Raw genomic sequence first — 23,112 nt, 5'->3', positions numbered from 1 at the left:
AAGTCTCTCAGTAGCCTCTAAAACATTTGACAGATTCAGAAGAAAAAGCAATGCAATCATTTTATGCACAGATAATTTAAAAATCTGAAATGTAAGATTATTTGTAATTTACATAGAATTTCTGACTTTTCATGTTCTTTAGAGCAGTGTATGAACTTCAAGGACTGACAGTTCATACTGGTTAACATGGAGTTAATCATGGGTACTTTATCTTAACTAATGTATTTTATTGTCCTATGACATTACATTTACATTTGTTAAACTTGCATTTCTCATCTTTACCATTACATAATATTACAATTCAGAAAATGAACCATCATTTCAAAAGTGGTTTGCAGAAATATAACAATAGTGATGAAAATAGAAAAATAAATCCTATAAGTAATGAATGGACCCTGTCACAAACATAAAGCTTGAATCTGTATGTCATGAGACAGGTGGGCAATGGATGTGGATAATCTCACAAAAGCAGATCAAAAATAAATTAAAAAACAGGGAGCATGACAATGAATAATGATAATTAAATTTTATTGGATCAATGAGCCTTTTGTTCTAGTACCTAAGTTATTATCTCAACATTTTATCAAGTAATAATAGAAAGCTACCAAAACTTCCATATTATTTTCTAATAAAGTTTATCAACCTCACTTTTAAACCAACTGACTATCTCTAGTACAAATATAAAATAAGGATTTCCAGTACAAAATTGTCAAAATTCGATGTTAAAGTTGAAAGACATGAAAACCATAGAGTCATCATTTGCCCTCATAGCAAAAACAAGCACAATTATACCCTTGCCAGTAAGATATGAAACCAGCTTCAAAATCAATGACAAATATTGTAGTTGGAAAAAAAGCGAGAAATAATCAATAGAATTCCTTCCTCAGAAATATTGGATTTCTTATAATGTGACTGGCATTTAAAAATCAATGACTGTTATGTATGTAAACAAGCAGACATTGTACTTTATAGTTGAATAAAATTGTGAATAAATCAGTTGTCAGTATAGTTTCACCATATATGTGAGAGAAGTGGTCAATGACTTTTTGTCCTATTTATCATGAAGCTGATTTTAAAAGATGAGATTTCTGATTTAATTAAAGATTAGTTTGTAAACTATGAAACAGAGTTAAAAAGGGATGTTAGCTTCTATACCAATGTTCACAGCAGTATTATTCACTGTAGTCAAAAGGTTGTTTCCAAATGTCCCATCAACAGATAAATGGGTAAATGTCCATCAACAGATAAATGGATAAACAAAATGTGGTATGTGCATACAACAGAATATTCAGCTTGAAAAATGAATGAGATTCTGATATATGCCACAACATGGATGAACCTTTAAAATATTATGCTAAGTAAAATTAGCCAGACACAAAAAGGACTAATATTGTATGATTCCACTTATGTGAGGTACCTAGAATAGGCAAATTTATGGAGACAGAAAGTAGAACAGAGGTTGCCAGGGAGCAGGGGAGGGAGGAATGGGGAGTAGTTGTTTAATGAGTACAGAGTTTCTGTTTGGGATGATGAAAAAGTTCTGGAGATGGATAGTGGTTATGGTTGCACAATTTTGTGAATGCACTTATTGCCACTGAATCGTATACTTAAAGGTGGGTCAAAGTAGTACATTTTATATGTATTTTACCACAATTAAAAAGAAAAGATAGTTGAATTGATATTGAAGAAGCTCCAGCTAGATGGTCAGCAAGGAAGGGCATCGCTATACCAATGGAAGATGTTGCTTCCAATGTGGTATGTACATTATTTGTGAAAATAGCGAGGGTCCATAGCATACTTCCAGACCCTGATTCGCTGTTGAGGGACATCATGGAAGTTGTGATGACAAACTGATTGTGGCCACTTAGTGTATGTTTCTTCAGCCTACAGGGCTGAAACAAGTGAGTACAGGATGCTTTTCTACACTGAATTGCTCTGGCTGGCAAGCAAGAAAAGGTTTGCAGTGTTTTCCAGCAAGGAATTAAATCTTTTAAAATGACTATTTCTGTGAATACACATGGCATGTCTCAGTAATACATTTAGGATTTTGAATAGTCTGGATCTTTGACTTCAGGGCCTAAATATCAGAATTTTTAAGTGATTAGACATCATGACTTCTTAAAACTGAACAGTGGTGCAAATGGCTCAGAGGCTGAGAGTTTGACTTTTCCCCGGTACCAATGATTTTCTTCATTCATCAGGAAAAACACTTAAGATATGCCTTTGCATATTAAAAATCACATCCAAATGCTACAACTGAACATGCAGAAATACCTTGTGAGCCAAATGTCACCAGAGAGAGGATGTGACTCCATCAGCTGCTGTCTCCCAAGCTGAGACCTTTAACCTTCTAGCTTTCAGCGGCACTAAGCTGGGACACTTGTCCTCTGGTGAAACACTGAAAATAGTCTTTGGAGGGAACTCTCTCCATAATTTCTGGATCTGCATTTGACCTGAAAGGCCAAAATATCTGTCAAAGCTTCCCAACAACCTATAATTCTGAGTTAAGATTTTCTAATTTAGAAAACATAAAGAGTGGGGGGAAACCCGACAAACTATGGCAGCTGACAGCTCAAGCAGCTACCCAGCCAGATATAGATTTCTTTGTGAATGATTTCAAACACTATTTCTCCTCTCACAGATAGGAAAGAAACATTACTGCTATGCACTTTTAAATTTGATTTTTACTTTTATTTAAGATACACAGATCCATGGTTTAAAAGGTCACATAGCTCCATAAAGATTATAACAAAAACAGCAATTTCATGTTTCTCATCTCCTCACACCTAATCCCATATTTCCAGAGGGAACCACTCTCACCATTTGTTTACTGCTTTCTTCTGATACCTCTCTAGCTCTAAAAATATACTCAGACTACTATTTTTTTTTAATTTTTCCTCATTAGATATTATCTGTTAGCTTTCTGTTATGGAAAAAAAAAGGGATTAGGTCCACATACAAACACTCATTTTCTCTCACACTCCTCTTCCCATTATAGTTATATCATAATTTTTGGTTAGATAATCAGACAATATGTACATTGTCTGACTACATATATGATTATATAATAGTATTGCTAAGCAAATACTATTCACAGCTGTATCATGCAGTATACTTTTTGCACAATGTTTTTGCTTTCTCTGGAGTTAATAAGGATTTCATTTCTTAAATTGCTCAGTTTTCTGTATATTTATCACTAATTTCTGTATTTTTATCACTAAACTCTTCTCCAGAGGTTTAATTATTGCTTAAATTTACTTGAACGTATCAGATTATCCATCAGTTTCCATTTTTCTTGGGGAAATCCTTCTTAGAGTCCCACAACTCCTGCCTCAATCTGGTCTAGATATTCCCTAGGCCTGATGCACAGCTCTTTTCCAGAGATTTTTCCTTCTCCATCCTCTTTTGGATTCCATTTGTCACTCCCCTGCATCCCATATCTTCCTCGTTATTGTTTACTTCCTTGTTTTGGTGGAACATATCCTCTGGTAACTTTCTTAGTTGGGTAGATGGGAAATAAATTTTCTGAGACTTGGCATATCTTTATTCTATCCTCATCTAAACAGTTTAGCTGGGGAAGCAACTATAAATTAGAAATTATTTTCCTCAAAATTTTGAAGACATTGTTCTACTGTCTTATAACCTCCAATTTTGCTAGTAAGAAATCTGACGGTATTTTGATTCTCAATCTTTTGTATGTGACCTGTGATTTTCACTCCTTCAGAAAAAGTTAGGCTCTTCTCTTTGTGTACAGTGTTCTCAAATTTTGTGATGTTGTGCCTTGATATGAACCTTTTTCATTCATTTTCCTGAACACTCATGGGTATTTGAGCTGAATATTTAGATCCTTCAGTTTAGGGAAATTTTCTTATATTATTTCTTTGGTAATTTTCTCCTGTTTCCTTCTCTATTTCTTTCTAGATCTCCTATTTTTTTTTTTTTTTTTTTTGCCACTGCACAGCATGTGGGATCTTAGTCCCCTGACCATGGATTGAACCCATGCCCGCTGCATTGAGAGAGTGGAGTCTTAACCACTGGACTGCCAGGGAAATCCCTAGATCTCCTATTAATCAGACATTGTACCTATTAGTCTAATTCTCTAATTTTCATATTTTTAATCACATCTTATTTATTTCTTTTTGTTCCACTTTCTGTGAGATTTCCTCAACTTTATTTCTAGCCCTTCTATTAATGTTTTACTTTTGTTATCATATTTTTGTTTTCAAAAGTTCTCTTTTGTTCTTTGAATATTCTTGTTATAGCCTTCTATATGTATCCAGTATCTTCTCATCTCTTAACTCTCTAAAAATATTAATGATAAGGGTTTTTTCCTGACTCTTCTTCTTCGATCTGCATTGTCTTTTTTTCTTTTTCTTTCTTTCCTGTTTAGTTCTTTTAGTCTTTGGTGTTAGAAGTAGCCTTCAGATTCCTGATGCTCATTGGCTGGCTGTCCATATTAAAAGAGCAGCAACTTCTTGAGCTGTTAACCTGACTCACAGTCTTCTAGGAACTTACTGAGGGGAAGAAGTGGGTGGGTGGGAAGGTTGTCTGCCTTTTAGTACATATGTAAGTTTTTCCTTTATACCCCTGTTTCAGGATGCAACTCTCTCCCTCTTGTTCAATCCAGTCTATTTCCAGATCAGAGGAGGCAGTGCCTCCCTGAATGGTTGGTGTGGAGTGGGATTTAGAAAGCCCAACTGCTTCTTGTAAAGATTTTCAAACTGCCCTTTCAGCCCCTCTTGCCACTGTCTCCCCAGGCCCCACTTTCAGAGGTATTTAGCATCCCTAAGTCCTAAGCAGCTCTGCCATGTGGGTTGGCTTGCTTCTGGAAACTCCCTACTTCCAGCTAAGGTTTCAGCTTTCTAGGGTCTGCTCTGTCAGTTAACACTCATTCGTGTTCACTCTAATTTCCAGAGTGCTGTTATGTTCTCCATTATCATTGCCCTAGTGAATTTATGCTTTTTAAAAAATTCTTTTTACTATCATTTAAGAAGGATTTCCAAAAGGTTGGAGGTAAATACATGTCTTCAATCTGCCATATTTAATCAAAAGTCTTTTCATTTTTCATACCAGGGTTTACATTTAGAATTTTATAATTTTAAAAATGTGATGTATCCAAAATTAGGTGTGATTTATGCATGCATCTGAATCTCTTTGGTCGGGGGTTCCAAAAGGGTAGTTCCTCAGGCCATCAGCATTAGGCTCTGCTGGGAACTTGTGAGAAATGCAAATTCTTGGGCCCTACCCCAGACTTACCGAGTCAGAAACTCTGGACGTGCAGCCCAGAAATCAGATGCTTGAACAAGCTCTCCAGGGGGTCAGATGTGTGCTAGAGTCTGAGAACCACTGCTGTTGGTGATGGAGGGATTCTGAACACTTGAGAAACACTACCCTACTCTCAACCTAAGCTTCAGATCCATCTCTTCAAATCCAAACCCACAAAGTGCCCGGCAGAGTGGCTGTTTTCAGATGACTTCCTCTAACAGGATCCATCCTCCTGAGAAAATGTGTGTGAACTCCGATGCTTTTTTCTTCCATGACACCTAGTTGTTTACTGCCTTAGACAGTAAACAGACCAGGATCCCTGAGGCCAGAAATGCTGGCACACCAGGCACGGTATGAGAAGAAAAGAGTCAGAAGTAGAGAAGTTTGGAGAGGAGAGATGTAGTTGGGCCTCCTCCCTCTTCCATATTTTCAGCCATCAACAAGTTGAGAGAGGAGTTGCCAGCTTCCCTCAGGGCAGAAAGCCTCGGGGAACCTCATGGAACAGGAGGAACTTTGTTCTGAACCTCATGGTGCCAGAGGTTCTCACCTGCCATCGCCCTCTGCCTACCTTCAGAGCAGCAGAGGCTGCCGATCATCCCACCCCACCCGTATGTGTGACTCTGAGTTCCTCCGCCTGCGTCTCATCTCCCTACCTTCCCTGCTTCCCCTTCCCCACCTTGGAGATGATCTTTGCACGTTCTCCTTTGGAACAATCACAGCCGCTGTCCCTCTGAGCTCTCTCCAAGGCACAGTTAATACTCCCTCTCCACCTTCCCTCCCAGGTATGTCTTCACTGTCATTTACACCTTTGAAGCCTTGATAAAGATACTGGCAAGAGGATTTTGTCTAAATGAGTTCACTTACCTGCGAGATCCTTGGAACTGGCTGGATTTTAGTGTCATCACCCTGGCGTGAGTATTTCTCCACACTGACGTGTATGTGCATCTGTGTAGGGCTTGTAGGTGTGTCCAGGCTGCCATTCTGGGGGTGTTTCCTTATCTCTGTCCAGCTTCCTCATTCGGGACTGTGTGGCTTAGGGTTTCTTTGCCAAAGACTGTTGCTTTGGGAGTCATTTTCTAGGGTTAGTCCCATACACTCAGGGAGAAGTTGGAGACCTCAGATCTGAGCTGATAACTGGCCTAAGTGGATCAGACAAGGCTCAGCTTTGTACCTACCAGATATGAAGGTCTTTACCTGAGAACCAGTGCCTGAGAAGACTGGTTGGCCACGCCCACATGCTTGAATATCCATCCATACATGTAGCACATGGAGCCTTCTAGATCACAATGCATCTTCTCAAAGGGGCCATTCTGGAAAATATTGCCTTAATTAAATCAGTGTTCATGTCAGTCTATAAGTGGAAGTGCTAGTAGATTCTCAGTGTCTGTTCTGGGTCCTTCCTAGGCTGGTGTTACCCAAAATTGTCTTTATTTATGCTGCATTAATTCCCAAGTACCTCTTCTTGCAGAGATGCTGACTGACTTCTGGTCCTACAGGTATGTTGGTGAAGCCATAGATCTCCGAGGGATCTCAGGCCTGCGGACGTTCAGAGTCCTTAGAGCTTTAAAAACAGTGTCTGTGATCCCAGGTGAGCCGCTTTAACCAGCACATTTACTCATAGAGCTTATGTTGGTTTCCAAAGCCTAATGTCCCACTTTGATTTTCACAAGAGCCCTATAAATTTCCGGGACATGGACTACTGTCCCCATTTAAGAGACAAAGAAACTGAGGCCCAGAGAGTAGAAAACACAATACCAAATCCTCATCACTAGAGGCATTTGTGACTTGGAAACCTCATGTCCTGATTCTCAGCCAACACTCTGTCCACAGTACCCCATGGTGTCCATAAAGGACAAGAAGGTCAAGTCCTCATTTTATGTTCTCATTGTGGGGTTCAGGCAAGCCTCCAGTCAGATTCTCATTTATACTTTAAACCAAAATGTAAACTTGGAAACAGTGAAGAAGGAAAAAGGCAGTCCTAGGCTCTGGTGAGATCTTCCCCATTTCCATGGATCTGAAAATTTGGGCCTCAGCCCTGTCTTTGGACCCACAGAAGAGAAAATAATTAGACAATTCTTGATTACAGACAATTCACAAACAAAAATAGTGTACCAGGGCTCATCTTACCGGGCCTCCGATAAGTAGCCCAGTGATACTCCTCATCTCCCACTGGGTTGATGGAGGGGATAGTGAGGCCAGAGACCAGGTAACAGTGCTGAGATGGGACTCAGTGCTTCTCCCTTGTGGCCTGATGGGTTATCTCCCCTCCCTCACCCCTGAGAACCCATGCCCTCATCTGGGAAACAGAAATACTCACGCTAGAGTGGAAGTCCCTTTCCACGGTTCTGTGACTAGTTCTGCAGGGAACGAATGAAAAGTCTTTGCCAACTTCCACTGGACAAGCTTCTTCATGAAGAAAATCACAGCAATAAGTAGTCAGTTCTGCTGCTTGGTACCTCTCTCACCTACTTCCAGCCAGGAAGACCCTGAGTCTTGTTTACAGGACCTGGCCTGTCCTGACCCTCCTCCTCTCCCTGCCTCACCTCTCTCCTGTACCCACCTCACACCACATTCCAGAATCTGCCTGTGGTTCCACAGACACTCAAAGCTTTTGCTCATTGCCCAGCCCTGGGCCATGCTGCTCCTCTGTCAGGAAATCCCTCCTCCTCTCTTCACTCAACTCATATGCATCCTCAGGGCTCTGCCACACTCTGACCTCCTCAAGGAGACTCCCTGGTCCTTTCCATCTTCCCCACCCTCCACCCCATCCTACCCCCACTCCCAGGCTTCTGTGAGGGGCTGTTCCTCTGTGTGCCCACCTGCTCAATAATGCTATGGAGTTTCCCCTCACTCATCAGACAGCCCCACCACAGGCCAGTGCCTTAACCATTGCTCGGCTCCCAGAGGGGGCCACATGGGGCAGGGGGTGCTCAGTGGGTTATTTGTTGACCAAAATGACAATGCAAGGCTAGATCGCAGTCTGCTTCCCTGGTCAGAGCTCTTTCTGTTACTTGGGAAGCTGCTTTCCCGAAGAAGGTGATTTCCTTTGCCAGAGCAGAAAATCATCTTTCCTTAAACAAGCAGGGGCCCCATCTTTGCTGCTAGCTGTGCTCCTTCTCAGATTCTCTGTTTCTTCCTAAGTGACTCTCAGTGTCTCTCATGGCTTCACACTGTTATGTTCATCTCTGTGTCTTGCATCTCTTTCTCATTCTATCTCCCTTGCATGTCTCTCTCTCCCCCTCCCTCCCTCCCTCCTTCCTTCTTCCTCCTCCTCCTCCTCCTTTTCTCTCTCTCTTTCACTCACTCACACACACACTCACACACACACACTCACACACACTGAGGTATGTGTGTCCCCAGCCTTGAGCTGCCTCCCAGGACTGAGATAAGGAGAGAAAAACAGATACCAAGTGACTGGAATGAAGTTAGTAGCCTCATGCCTAGTGTAGTGCTTGAAACATAGCAGGTACTCATCAATTATTTTTTAAATTAAATTGCTACTCTCCAGAATTTATTAGCTTTAAGATGAAATGCATTGCCTGGATCTCAGTTGCTTCATCTTTACAATGGGACAATAATCTCTGCCTGCCTGCCTCTCAGGCTTATTGCAAGGTTCAGATGAGAAACTGGGCTTGGAACTGCCCTAGAGTTTGTAAAATACCTCACACCTGTGTGTAGTGAGAGGGTAGGATGGCTAAGATGCAAGCGTGCCAGGCACACGTGTGTGTTCTGCGTGTGGCACCTCATCCACATGAGAGTATCAGTGTCATCTTCCCACAGGGCTGAAGGTCATCGTGGGAGCCCTGATCCACTCGGTGAGGAAGCTGGCTGACGTGACCATCCTCACCATCTTCTGCCTGAGTGTCTTTGCCCTGGTGGGCCTGCAGCTCTTCAAGGGCAACCTCAAGAACAAATGTGTCAAGAATTGCACAGTTGTCAACGAGACGGCCAATTACTCTTCTCATGAAAAATGGGAGTGGAATTTCTGTCATAGGGACCCAGGTCTGGTTGGCAGGGGGTGTGAAGCCCCTGCATACCTGTATAGACATATATTTTGATACCTCTTTTCTGCTGAAATGCTTCTCATGAGTTGTGTTTTACTTTTGGGCTCCCCATTCTCTGTTGCCAAATTTCCTTCTACAAGGAAATGAGCTATAAATCCAGAGGCAGGTCATTCTTCCTCTGCTGGAGGAGGCTCAAAGCTGAAGCCACTGCTCAGCTTTTCTCTTCCCAGATGAGACATTTCCCTTCCAGGTGTCCCAGCATATCCAATGAGGGCAGGTGGCCAAGGGCTTTCTCCTCACTCCGGCAGAAGACTCAGGAGTTGCTTTCACCACTCAAGGCTTGAGCTGAGGGTTGAGAACCATGTGAGGCTTTCACTTCTTCTTTTATTTTGCAGATTTCTACACCAACAAACCAGGCACTTCTGATCCCTTACTGTGTGGCAATGGATCTGATTCAGGGTGAGTGCCCAAGCCATGACATAGCACCAATGCCCAGCAGCCCTTTCTCCTTCTTGTCATCAGCTTTTTCTGGGTGAAGCCTGGGTTGCAAGTCCTGAGGAAGATGTAGAAATTAATAAGTCATGGCCTCTGCCATCCTAGGCTCATGAGGAGGGAGTGTATGAGTTAGCTCTTGCTGTGTAACAAACAACCCCAAGATTTTGTGGCCTAAAACACCAGCCATTTACTTAGCTCAGGATTCTGCAGATCTGCACACTGAGCTGAGATCAGCCTGCTGTTCTTCTGATATTGACTGGGCTCATTCATGCATCTGCAGACAGTGGACAGATTAGCAGGGGTCTGGCTGATCTAGGATGGCCTCAGCTGGGGTGTTTTGTCTCTGCTCCGTGTGATCTCTCACCCCCCAGCAGACTAGCCCAGGCTTATTCTTCTAGTGGAGGCAGGATTCCAAGAGAAAGAGTGGAAGTGTTCCAGGTCTCTTGAGGCCTAGGCTTAGAACTGGCATAATGTCACTTCTGTTGCGTCCTATTGACTAAAGCAAGGCACAGGCCAGTCCAAATCCAAGGAATGGGGGAATAGACTCCACCTGTTGCTGGGAGAACCTGCAACATCATATTAAAAGGGGTGTGGAGACAGGGATGGGAATAATTGTGGTCATTTTTGCAAACAATCTGCCCCAGGAAGGAACCAATATTTATTAAATATGTTTTGTATCAAATGCTCTACATTTAGTTACAACTGTATCACATGGGATTCATTATCCTCACATAGCAGAGGAAGAAACACATGCGTCAGACTTTGCAGTTTCAAATTCTTACAGGAGCTAGACACATAACAACAAATGTGAGGAGTAGGCTGGGTGGGAACCATGATTGTGAGAGTTCATGCCCCATCTAAAGGGGTAGCCACTTCTCAGTTCAGCTATTGGTTGTCATGTGGAAATGTGGGTCCACTGTTTCCAGATCGTCCAAGATTTTAAAAGAGAGACAGGAAATTTCAATTTTTATGTAAACTCTCTTAACTATAAACATTGGCTACCAATCTCAGAAAATGTCTACATATTGTGGGCCAAGCAAAATATTTCAGCAATGCAAATTCTAGCAATGCAAATTCTAGCTAGCAATCTGCCAGTTTGTGAGCTCTGATGCATATACATAAAGATGCTATGCTGTGAAGTACCAGTGCTGTCCTAGGGGCTCCCTGGGCTGGGGAAACACAGTGAGGTGATGCTGTGAGGCAGGGAGGATGTCAGGGAAGGTTTCCTAGAGGTGGTAACTGAGGTGAGATTGAAGGGCAAACAGGATGTCTCCAGGCTGGATGAACAAGAGATGGTTTGGATGGAGCCTTTAGGTGGCAGAACAGAATGTGAGACAAAGCAAAGGGGTAGGGGGCCCCTCAGGTCTGCCTGCTGCTTTGACCACGAGAACAGGTGTGAGAAGAAAGAGATCAGGCAACAGATCAGAAAGACTCATCCCTCCCATCTCCATGGCGAGGGGGTCTGGAACCCCGAGCCCACACAACCCCCTCCCTGAGTGGCTAACAGCCCTATATTGCACACGTGGAGTTGGGTGGGAACTTTATGGAGTTCTGCCTTCATCAGCTCCCCAGGAAAACAATCTCAGCTAGAGCTGAAGGGTGGGACTAACAGGAGAATTTGAGCAACACAGGCCCCTTGGCCTCTTTCTTCACGAATGCACGTAGCATTTGGTTCTTGAGGTCAGGAAGAGGGTTGTTCTGATGTCAGTTTTCATTTGCCTTTGACTTAAATTGAAACCGAGGACCCGTCAGTGTCCTCCTCCTGTCTGGACAATGGCATTTCTCATGAGGATGGTTCCACAGTAGCCCATGCACTGACTGTGGTAAAGCTGTGGGGTCCATCCACGGGGCCCCCCTCCAACTCCGAGAGAGACCAGCTATCCTGCTGCATAGGTCCTGGCCAGGCGGGGAAGGAGTGGATAGGGCTGGGATGTTAAGTAGAGGCCAGCTTAGATGATGGGCAGAATGAGCCCTGACAGGCATGCTGTGAACACCGAACCTGGGTTCTGTGCTGAGCTGCAGAGAAGCCAGAGCCCTGAGCAAAAGCCCTCACTGACCAGTGACACTGCAGGGAGAAAGTCCAGGGTCTCAAAGTGGAGAGCAAGTACCAGGAAATACTTGATGATTTTCAGCATTCTTTCACATACATTATTCTAGTCCATCTTTTTGGTAGCTTCAGATTAAAAACACCAAGAAATTTATTTCTGCATTTTACATACAATGTTTGCTATGCTGAAGGCACCTTGCAAGAGCCTTTGCACTGTGGTCTCATTTAATTCTCTGAGCAGTTAGCTGTTGATGTGTAGCAGCTATAGTGGTGTTCTACGGCAGACATAGAAATAGGTTGCCCTTAGTATTAACTAGCAAACCTACAGGTAATGGGTTAACTAGCTCCTTGGGAGAGCAGAACCAAGAGACTTTCTTTATATGTGGGTCTACAGAGTCTGGAAACTCGCAAATCTCCAACCAAGGTTGGAGACAGAATTGGGATTTAGTTATAATGAAGTTGTCAGGCCCTAGTCAATTGTGTGGGTTCCTGGATGTGTGTTTGTATGGATGTCTGGAATAAGAAGACCCCCCAGGGTTGGTGTTGGTGGAGGAATCCTGAAGTAGAATCCCGAACTACAAAAAAGGCGTTACTGTCTCCTCAACCAGGCCATCTCACTGGGGTGCAGGGGAGCACTCACATGCCTCAAGCTTAGAGATGCTTCCCAATACCAACTCACCCTCTTATTATGAGAGAGAGGGCAGTGCAGCCCTCCCCATACCAGTGCTCACCAGGCAGTCATCTTCAATTTGGCCTTCCTTCATAGGTCAGTCTTCATAAACTACTTGACAGTTATATTTCTCCTTTTAAATAAATCCATTGGCATCTGTGTGCTTTTAGACAGCTGACTTCTTCTCTCTGAACCCCGGCTTCCACATCTGTTTTTAAAAAAAGGATTATTGAGATGATTAAATTATAGCATTTGTAAAGCACTTAGGAGAGAGAGAGGCACACAGTACGTGCTCAGTTATTGGAAAGTGGTGTTTTGATTGTTGCATGTAATTGGTCAGTGAACTTGGCTAATTGTGAGTCCTCCTTTGAAAGACAACTCTGCAGGTGATGCCAACTGGCTCAGGTTTTACTGACTCTGCCTCCCCTGGTGTCAATTTGCAAAGAGCTCACCATCTTATGGGGTCATGTCTGGGCAGCCAGCTAGCCTTCTCCAGGCAATTTCCCTTTGCATGAAACTGACGTGAAGGTATTATGTTACCAGGGTAGGGTGGGGCGGGGAGGGGGTGGTACCTCTTCTAGGGCCCTAGATGAGCTCTTGTCTAACACTCAGAAATGAATCATAGGAACTTCCCTGGTGGCACAGTGGTTAAGAATCCGCCTGCCAATGCAGGGGGCACGGGTTCCATCCCTGGTCCGGGAAGATCCCAGATGCTACGGGGCAACTAATCCCGTGTGCCACAACTACTGAGCCTGCGCTCTAGAGCCCGCAAGCCACAACTGCTGAGCCCATGTACCACAACTACTGAAGCCCATGCACCTAGAGACCATGCTCCACAACAAGAGAAGCCACCGCAATGAGAAGCCTGTGCACCGCAACGAAGAGTAGCCCCTGCTCGCCACTAGAGAAAAGCCCGTGTGCAGCGACGAAGACCCAACGCAGCCAAAAAAAAAAAAAAGAATCGTCTGAGGAAACATGTGCATATTGACAAAAGACTTTTTCGTAAATGAGTGCTTGAGCAGACAGCAGCTGGGTAGGGAACCCAGGAGAACTGCTCTGCCTTGTGGCTCGCGGTCTCAGGATTTATGGAGGTGGGGTTAGCTTTCTGGGTTGTCTCTGGCCAATCATTTTGCTTGTGCCCATATTTGGTCTGACTCAGGGCCCTTCCTGGCTGCACACACATCTCTCAGTCAAGACAGTTTCCATCACGAGGGTTTCTGGGAGGTTTGCAGGACTATTATGGGTTGGCGCCTCCTCCGTCCTTTTTTCCCCTCCCAAATTCTTCTGGTTGGTTTTGGCGGCAGCTTGTCGGTTCTGTGTTCCTTATTGAGACCTCTTGTTGTGAGACAACTCATGTAAGCGGTTCTAACCTGGCCAGGATGGGTGGTTTGAGTCAGTAATTCCCTAACATTATCGTCCCCATTTAATGGGCAAGAGAAACTGAGACCTAAAGAGACTGAATGTCCAAGGTCACTCAGCTAATAAGAGGTAGGCTAGGCCTTGAACTCCAGTCTTTGACTTCAAACCCTCAGGTCTTCCCACAGCCCTGGACTGTCTTGCCCCCAGTAAGTGGGAGGCTGTGCAATTGACAACCTTCTCTGTTCTTGCTGCAGCCACTGCCCTGAAGGTTATTTCTGCCTTAAAACATCTGACAACCCAGATTTTAACTATACCAGCTTTGACTCCTTTGCTTGGGCTTTCCTCTCACTGTTCCGCCTCATGACACAGGATTCCTGGGAACGCCTCTACCAGCAGGTATTGATCTGCATGTCCCCATACAGACGGTTGGAGGCTGGGGCATTGGCTGCATGGCTACATTCTTCCTGGAGGACCCTGACCATGTCAGGGGCCCAAGTTCTCTAGGTACAAGTCTCTCTTCTTTCTTTTGAATCTGCAGACCCTGAGGGCTTCTGGGAAAATCTATATGTTTTTTTTCGTGCTTGTTATCTTCCTGGGATCTTTCTACCTGGTCAATTTGATCTTGGCTGTGGTCACCATGGCATATGAGGAGCAGAACCAGGCAACCATTGATGAAATTGAAGCCAAGGAGAAGAAGTTCCAGGAGGCCCTTGAGGTGCTCCGGACGGAGCAGGAGGTCAGTGAGGGGTGGATCTTTGTGAAATCTGTTGCAGGTTGTACACTGTTGGGCAGATATCTGGACTAGCCTCTTAGAGTAAGACTGTCACTTCAGGGAACCATAGGAAGATTCATCTTATCTCAGGGACCATCTTAGGTTAGATTTTCACAAAAAAAAATGAATGAAGAGCCTGTGCAAGTGACTCACTGAGGGGTGCTCTTAGGAGGAGACTGAAGGAAGCAGGATGGGACAGGGGAAGAATTAAACAAGGAAGTGGCCTCAGCTAGATACTACCTTTGGCCTGATCTCATGGGGAGCTCCAGGGCATGACTTGTTCCACAGGGTTATCCCTACCTGGAGGCAAAAACGCTGGCCCTTTGTACCTCCATACTTGCTCCAGCCAAATGTATAGTCAAAGAAAGTTTCCTGCAAATTCTGCAGCTGTAACCCATTAGTAACTAACATTCAAGCAGCCTGAGATGAGGGTACTGACCTGGTAAAAGAGATCTGGACAGGGCATCAACAGAGTTTACTACAGGGTGTGAATGAGGGAGGTGACCCAGAGGTGACTCTTCTTGCCATGTCTCAATCCAACCACCACCCAGGTCCTAATCCTGATCTCCTCTGGTTTAGATGCCATCTCCTCTGTGACACCCCATGTCTGGGGGACATACATTTATGCTAAGCTCATCCAGATACTGCTGTTCTCTCCTTTCAGGTGCTGGCAGCCCTGGGGGTTGACACAACCTCTCTCCACTCCCACAATGGATCCCCTTTGGCCTCCAAAAATGCCAGTGTGAGAAGGCACAGAATGAAGCCAAGGGTGGCAGAGGGCTCCACAGACGACAACAAGTCACTCCAGTCTGAGTCTTACAACGAGCACAGAATGGTAAGGGGCTCAGGTTTGTGCCTTAAACGTGACCCACCTTTCCAGCTGCCATGGACAGTATGCTGAAGTGGGAAGAGGTTTGTAGCAGAGAGATATCTGGAGGCACAGAGACTAGGAGGATGTTTTGATAATCCAGACCCTGCCCGCCACGCCCCCCAACCAATGGTGGCCTAAACTAGGACAGGGGCATTATGGATGGGGAAGAGGGTGGATTATAAAGACTTTTATGGGGACTCGAGGGAATCAACAAGATTGGGGCTGTGGAATGTTGAAAAAGAAGGGAGAAGTCCAAAATGCCTCCCAGGTTTCCAGATTGGGCAGTTAGGTAGGTGATGATTCTAAGGCAGTAGCACTGGAGAAGAACCCTGGATTGTAGGTGACCTTGAACATGATGACCTTGAGATGTCTGTGGACCTGTGGACATCAAGGGTCAGCTTCCTTCTGACACTCTGATCTGCAATTCTGGAGCAGGAGTGGGGTCCTTGTTCGTGGTGCTGAAATCATTTACAAGCTTCTTTCTGACCTCATGCCTCAGCCCCTGCAGCTCAAATTCTCACCTACTGTTGGCACAGGAGATCCCAGCACCTGTCTCTGTGATAACAATCCAACCTGGGAATAACTACAGTACCTCACTTCAGACCCTGTAGCAATTCTCCCCACCATCATAACCCGCTACCTCCTACTCCAAGATTCCCTGTACTCACCAAGTTTCCTCCCACCAGCTCCTTCTCCCTTGAAAGTCCTATGTACCCCAAATATACCCTTTCCACAGGCCCTTTGTGGTAGAGTAGATCCCACCATAACAGTACGGGAAAGGGGATCAACATGGCTATTTTTCAAGACTGCTGACACTCACTTCCCTCCCGATCTCTTTTGCTTGTGCTCCTCTGAAGGATGTTCTACTTTCTGGAATAGGATCTCTACAACCCCCAGACTTCTGTGTGCATGGACATACACAGACACACTCCCATGCACACTGACCTCAGTGACACCGACACTTCAACATTTATCAGAGTCTGTGCCCTTCCCTTTCTTGCTCTGCCTCTTTTGAGCAGCACCTGATATGGACAGGGCACAGTTCAGAAGCTGTTTCAAAGGGGATTTGACTAGGGCTCTGACAACCATGGAACAGGATGAATCACAGCTTCCGTGGACATGTCAGTGACACTCTGAATTGGGCTTGAATTTCTCCTATTCAGTCAGCCTCACACAGATTAGCACTTGGATGTCCAATAGTTGCCTGGTGTGTGTCTGTGTGCTTGTGTCTCCAGCTAGGTTTACCTTTAAAAGGAAAAAGAGGAACCATGTTTTGTTAATTCAACAACACTAGGTGCTTGGTGTTTTAGAGTTGACTAAAACACAGTCCACTTCCCAAGGACTTCCATTTGGGTGGAGGAGGAAGATATAAAAATAGCTGTGTGTTGAGTGCTTTATTAGGGACACATAGATGGTGTTTGGGGAATAGAAGAGGAAACATCTACTCTTATGAGGGCGAGGGTGTATCAGGAAAGGCTTCATGGAGGAAGGGATAATTTACGTGAATAGTAAATAGTGAGTAGGGGGGTCCTCCAGTAATTGAGGACTGGGAGGGTTTGGGGAGGAATATTTTCCAGGCAGAAAGGAGATCATGTTTGTGCAAAGACAGGGAGGCATTGTTTGGGTACTTCCTTAATGCTAACTGATTGACTGGAGTCCATTCAATAAGGCATCCTCTTCCTTCTTTCCCGGGTGTGTTATTGTAGTAAATAGACCATAGGAAGTTTTAATAAAAAGCCATTTTCTGACCAGCAGTGATGAGAGAGAGGTTGGGGGTAGCACTTAGCAGAGAGACACAGCAGGGGTTTCAGGGAACACACAGAAAACCAGTTGGTTTGCTTGGAGGTTGCATTTTTAAGGCACGTCCGATTTTTAGATTCAGAGCTCATTGTCCACCATTTGTCAAATAGGTTAATTGTGAAATATTAGTTGGTGGCCAAGGAGGCACTTCTTGTCAAATACGGGACCAAAATTTTCTTCTTAGTTTCTTGGTTTGCTTAGTGCCCAAGTGCATATAACTCAGTTGTCCCATCTTTAATAAGGATCTGCCAATTCTGTTCCTTTGCTTCAAAAGTGGGAAGGATTCGTGGATTTTTATGAGTTCAATGTCCTTGGACATATATTCTAGGCAAAAAGCGCTGTGTTTTTTAAATTAATTAATTAATTAATTTATTTTTGGCTGTGTTGGGTCTTCGTTGCTGCGCACGGACTTTCTCTAGTTGCGGTGAGCAGGGGCTACTCTTCATTGCGGTGCGCGGGCTTCTCTTGTTGCGGAGCATGGGCTCTAGGCGCGCGGGCTTCAGTAGTTGTGGCTCGCAGGCTCCAGAGTGCAGGCTCAGTAGTTGTGGTGCATGGGCTTAGTTGCCCCGTGGCATCTGGGATCTTCCCGGACCAGGGATGGAACCCGTGTCCCCTGCATTGGCAGGCGGATTCTTAACCACTGTGCCACCAGGGAAGTCCCTAGTGCTGTGGGGGACTTTAATACCGAATCACAATGATGGTTGTTGAACAGGACTGGGCTCCAAATGATCAAGAAAGCAAATTTCACTTCTGTGGGAGAGGGGGTAGGTCAGGAGAGCTTTAATTGATAAAGTGCCCCAACTTTAGTAATTTAGTAAATAAAAGGAATTAAGGAAGGGGGGAAAATTCAGCATTATGATCAGAGTTTGATAGGAAATCAGTATTTAGATTTTAGAAACACTTTCTATGAGCTGAGGTCAGAATTGATAACTTGTCTGGTCAAGATCGTGGTCGTGGGAACTAGCCAACCCAGCACACTAACTCTCCAGGGGCTCTGGGCCTCTGAATTAGCTCCTTTCCTCTGGCAACTGTACGCCACACAGTTCCCTCGGAGGAAGATTTTGATGGGAAATGTTTATTGATTTGGAGGAATGGCACTATTCTTCCAGGAAATTAGACTGCAACTCTGCCTTCAATCTCCCCATTGTTGACTGCTCAATGTTTGCCTCGAGGGATCCTAGAAGCTCATTATATTACAAAGCTCTTATCTCCTCCTTTGCAAAACAAACTCTCACACCAATATAGGCTGGATCTAATGAATTGTCAAACCTAATTTTCAGAAAGTAAGAGCACTCGTTTGTTCAACAACCCTTTACTAAGCTTGTTCCTGTACTGGTATACATAACTATCTACTGAAGTCACAACTTTGCATTGAAGCAGGGAACTTAAGATACCTTTGTCCAGCACCATGGCCAAAGGTTGGCAAACAACTGACCCATCTGGGTGACAAGGTTGTCCTCTGACACATCCTTGGCCATGATGACCTATTTGCTGATCTTGAGCACCTTGCAATCTCTTTTTGATCTTGGCCCTTTCCCAGGCTGTGTCAAGAATATTCTTTTCCTCTCTTCTCTCCCCATGTATACCTAGAATACCCCATAGGTCTGTGTCTTTAATTTTCCATGGGAAGGTCATGAGGCTGAGGGCAGGGAGGTGGGAGTGGGGGTGGGTGGGGGGGAAGTGCTGGGTTCCAGATTTGCCTGCAGGATGATCTTCCAGCCTGCCTTCTTTCTTGCTCTTTTGGGGCAATGCCCAGTCTTTCCTAGGCCTCACCTCTGGGAGACACCAGGCTAGCCATGGCAGTGTGTTCCATTTCCAGGCCCCTGGCCGAGACATCTCATTCCCTGATGGGGTCACAGATGATGGAGTCTTTCCTGGAGACCGTGAAAGCCTTCGGGGCTCTCTGCTGCTGGGTAGGGATGCAAGCCAGCAAGGCCCCCTCCCTAGGAGTCCACTGCCTCAAACTCCCAACCCTGGCTTAGGGCGTGGAGAAGATGGACCCCCCACATTGCCCACTGGTGAGCTTGCCCCTGGAGCCATCGAAGTCTCGGTGAGTTTGTGAATGCTCCAGATTCTTTGGGGCTGCTCTCCAGCTAGAGGCCTCAGGCCAAGAAGCCCTGAGTGTCACCCATGGAAGGACCCTTTAGACATCACTCTGCCCAGCACCTCCCATCTACCCCCATTTTACAGACAAGGCAGGTGAGATCCAGAGGGAGAGATTGGGTTTAACTGAGATCAAACAGGTTTTCTGGTTTACTCTGCAGGACGGTGATACAGACTATTTTCCAGTTGATATCATTTTTTTCCCCCAGAGTTTCTCTGTCCCTACTCACTATCACTGCTTTAGAAATAGGCCTGTTTGCTTCCTGGACGAGTATGAAAAAAAAATTAAAGGTTGTTCTCTTCTTGCCTGTAACTCTGCGCAAACTACCTTGGGCTTGACAATTAAGACTCAGAGAAATCCTGGGAGGGGCCCTGGACAGATCTTAGCAGAAGCAAAGTATCCCTAACTTTACTTGGAGAAGCAATAACTTGCCAAAATGCACAAATTAGGCAACAGTGACTAACTGGCCAGCACTCTGAATAGAATAATAACAGAGTGTAATGGCAAATCAGGGACTCCTCATTGGATTGGAGCTGTGATTTAATTTAATCTCTCCCTCCAGCTTCAGTAATTATGCTTCTAGTGTTTTTTCATTTTGTTTTTTGTTGTTGTTGTTGTTTTTTGCCCCTGGCCAGCCCAGGACACACAGTGGTTTACAAACCGACTTGTGAGCTGACCATTATATGGCTCTAGTGACTTGGATAAGTCTTACAGAGTTACCTTAGCTCCATCTCTGACTGGATGCATGGGGTTCAGGGTCCCAGCAAGAAACAGATGAACCACTGCAGTGGGCAAGTGGAGAGGGTTTATAGAAGTATTTACAGAGATGTGCGCTGGGCTCAGGAACTAAAAAGGGGCAGTGAGGCACTGAGGAACTAGCCACAGTGGGAAGCTGTAATAAGCCTAGGCTGAAGGGGTGAGGGGAAGGACCAGAGCCCAGCAAGACCTGCCCCTTTATGTGAGAGGCGGCCTGATGGAAGGTGGCCCAGCCACAGCCCAGCAGGGAAGAAGCCAGCTGACAGATAGCCAGCTCCTCTCTCTTCCCAGCCTCTGATCTCTTGCCTGTGCCTCCCACTGGCCAAACCTGACCAGAACCAGACGGTGAGGGTGATGCAGTTTGCCCAGGTCACCCTCCGTGGGTACAGAGCAGAGCAGAGATGGTAGAGGGTAGGTCTTCAAGACCTACCAAGAGAATCACCAACCCAAAGTCCTCAAGTCAAAGCCAGGCTGCAGGGTCCTCTTGGAGGTACTTTAACTCTCTAGAAAATGCCTCATTCAGGGAACCGTGTTATTGCTCTGTGGATTACCACTTTCCTGGATATTCCAGCCTTGATTCATTTTAGTGAAATTATCTGGCTAGTGCAAGATTAACTGTTTAAGCCCTTCCATGTCACATGGACCTGAACATCAGTCACAGCTGTGCCATTTACCAAGTGAGTCACCTTTAGCAAGTCCCTTAAATTCTTCAAGCCTCCATGTCTCCCCTTATAAAGACCTTATAAAAAGGTTTCTAAATGGCTGAAGGGTTAAATGGAATCACAAAGTGCCTTCATTTATGTACACGTCTGATCACTAACAGCAGTAGATGCTAGAACCTTTTGTTGAGTCCTCATGGTTGAGAAATTTCTAAACTTTCTTTATATGTACTATATACCTATGAGCTTCATCTACAGCAAATGCTCAATAAATGCTTGTTGAATTTGGATTCTGAATGGTTTGTGCAGTGCTGAGTCAGCTACAATGGGCCTGGGACTCCCCACATCCAGGGTAAGTGTGTGACTAGAGTTAGGGCCCTGGCACGGAACCCAGACAGAACTTCCAATAAAGGCCCAGAGAGAGAAGAGTCAAAAGGATTGTGTCAGAAACTAAGAATTGAACAATCAAGACACACAAATATTCCCTCAGAAAGAGAGAGACCATGTGGAATTGGAACTGGGTCATATGTTGGGCAGAGAAATAGGCCTCTTAGGAGGGAGGTCAAGGAAGCTTAATCGTGGAGTAGGAATTCTCTGTAAATGTCATATGCGCGGCCTGGCAGAAGTCCAATAATGATTGCCTGGCCTGAGGCCCCTGCAACTCCCACCACCCTTTGGTAGAAACCTCAGAGACCCTTGAGACAGCCCCCTCCCCACCCTGGTGCCCAGGAACCTGTCTTAGGGAAGGACTCTGCAAAGCCTCAGGTGAGGCCAGGTCATCTGTTAGCTACGAACTCAGTCTCTGGTTGCACCCCAGCTCCGTGTCCTGTTCCTCACATCTGAGCTCTTACCCCATGTTCATGGAGTAGCCCCTTTACTCCAAGCATGACTGCAGAGGACCGTAGCTTCACTGGGCCGCTTGCAACCACCCGAGACAGGCCAATAAGAGGCTGAGTGATCTGTTTTTGCCACTGAAGACTTTAGGGGAATGTCTTGACTCTGTTTGTGTCCCAGCAGGCATTTGATGCAGGACAGAAGACTTACTTGACAGCAGACTACTTGAATGAACCTTTCCGAGCCCAAAGGGCAATGAGTGTTGTCAGTATCATGACCTCTGTCCTCGAGGGTAAGTATTGCTCATTGGAACTTCCATTCACTGTGCCATGAGGAGTCCCCATATGAGCAGAAGATGGGATGCCCCAAACCTGTGTCAAAGGGCACCCATCTCTGTGTCCTGGGATACTCCTCTTTTTTATGCCCTTGTTCCCATTACGCTTTATCAGTGTGGTTTTTAAAATGTGGATAAATTTTCAAAAACAATAGACTCCAATGAATGAAATGCTCTAGTTCATTTCTTGTTCAAATTAACATCTGCTTCATATGTATTCACAAAACTAGATTTTAAAAAGTGATCCAGCAGGCACAGAGAATTTCAAGCTACCACTCAGGCATGCAAGAAATTTAACAGTCTTTAATTTTCAAACATGGGAAAATTGTTCCCATGTGTTTCATGGCCGTGACTTTTACGGTTATAACTTAATTTCTGTCTCAAGCTCATGCTGAACATTAGAAGGCAATTTAAGTAAATTAATCCTTCAGTTTAACTAAATCCTTGTCAATTCAGGGTTCTATCAATCAGGTGGGAATCCACTCAGCCTCCCCAGGGATGGATCTAAATTCTAACTGCTTACACCAAGCCACGGGGTGGAGGAAGCGATGGCCACCTGGCACTCAAGTACCAAAGAGCACGGCTATATCCTTCTCACCCTGAGTATAAGACCTGTCTTCTTATCCAGCCTTTCTTTTGCCTCAGGGTATGGAAAACATGGCCGTAGTCATATCCAGTTATTCATCTCCTCTGGACAAATTTAAAATGTCCTGCGCTGAAGGATGGAGAAAGGAGCTTGGATGTTGGTGTGTCCCTGAGAAGGGGCCCTGTGTGCTTTCCTCCCGGCCCTGGGCTGAATTCTAACTGCAGGGGAGGGCATGGTGGACAACAGACAACAACAACAACAAAATGTTTGAGGGATTTGAAAACAGAGCCAATCTGTACCTTACTTTCTAGGTGAAGCTGGAGGCAGCAAGTCTTAGACAGAGACCCTCATGCCTAGCATGACACAGAAACCATAGGGTAGAATGGGCCGGTAACGTACCTGGGTAGAGAAGAACTGAGGCAGCCTCAAAGGGTGCCCTGTGACCCCAGCATGACAGGAAAGTATCTGGATGATCACCTTGTTCCCATTGAAGGCTGCAGAAGGAGATGAGTGAGAGGCAAAGAGGGAACAGCCGTCTCTATGGCTCTCCCACCAG

At 45.1% G+C, this 23,112-nt stretch overlaps 1 protein-coding gene across 6 annotated transcripts in view; it reads left to right on the top strand.

Moving 5' to 3' along the window:
- The window catches only part of SCN10A (sodium voltage-gated channel alpha subunit 10), a 99,032-nt gene that overhangs the window by 7,111 nt on the left and 68,809 nt on the right, over positions 1-23,112 (top strand). For all 6 annotated transcript variants that reach the window (XR_014232869.1, XR_014232870.1, XR_014232871.1 and 3 more), the window contains exons 2-10: positions 6,048-6,176; positions 6,762-6,853; positions 9,046-9,267; positions 9,665-9,728; positions 14,095-14,236; positions 14,379-14,576; positions 15,277-15,447; positions 19,040-19,333; positions 21,820-21,928. Coding sequence is in view for 2 of the 6 variants with exons in the window: in XM_082348294.1 (XP_082204420.1) it covers positions 6,048-6,176; positions 6,762-6,853; positions 9,046-9,267; positions 9,665-9,728; positions 14,095-14,236; positions 14,379-14,576; positions 15,277-15,447; positions 19,040-19,333; positions 21,820-21,928 (1,421 nt within the window). In the remaining 4 variants the exon portion in view is untranslated. The remainder of the gene's footprint in view (positions 1-6,047; positions 6,177-6,761; positions 6,854-9,045; positions 9,268-9,664; positions 9,729-14,094; positions 14,237-14,378; positions 14,577-15,276; positions 15,448-19,039; positions 19,334-21,819; positions 21,929-23,112) is intronic.

The sequence above is a fragment of the Balaenoptera borealis genome (genome assembly GCF_965194805.1).
Source record: "Balaenoptera borealis genome assembly, chromosome: 12".
In the NCBI taxonomy this organism is placed as follows: Eukaryota; Metazoa; Chordata; class Mammalia; order Artiodactyla; family Balaenopteridae; genus Balaenoptera; species Balaenoptera borealis.
The sequence above is the reverse complement of the archived record's forward strand: the minus strand, read 5'-3'. Positions and strand labels throughout refer to the sequence as shown.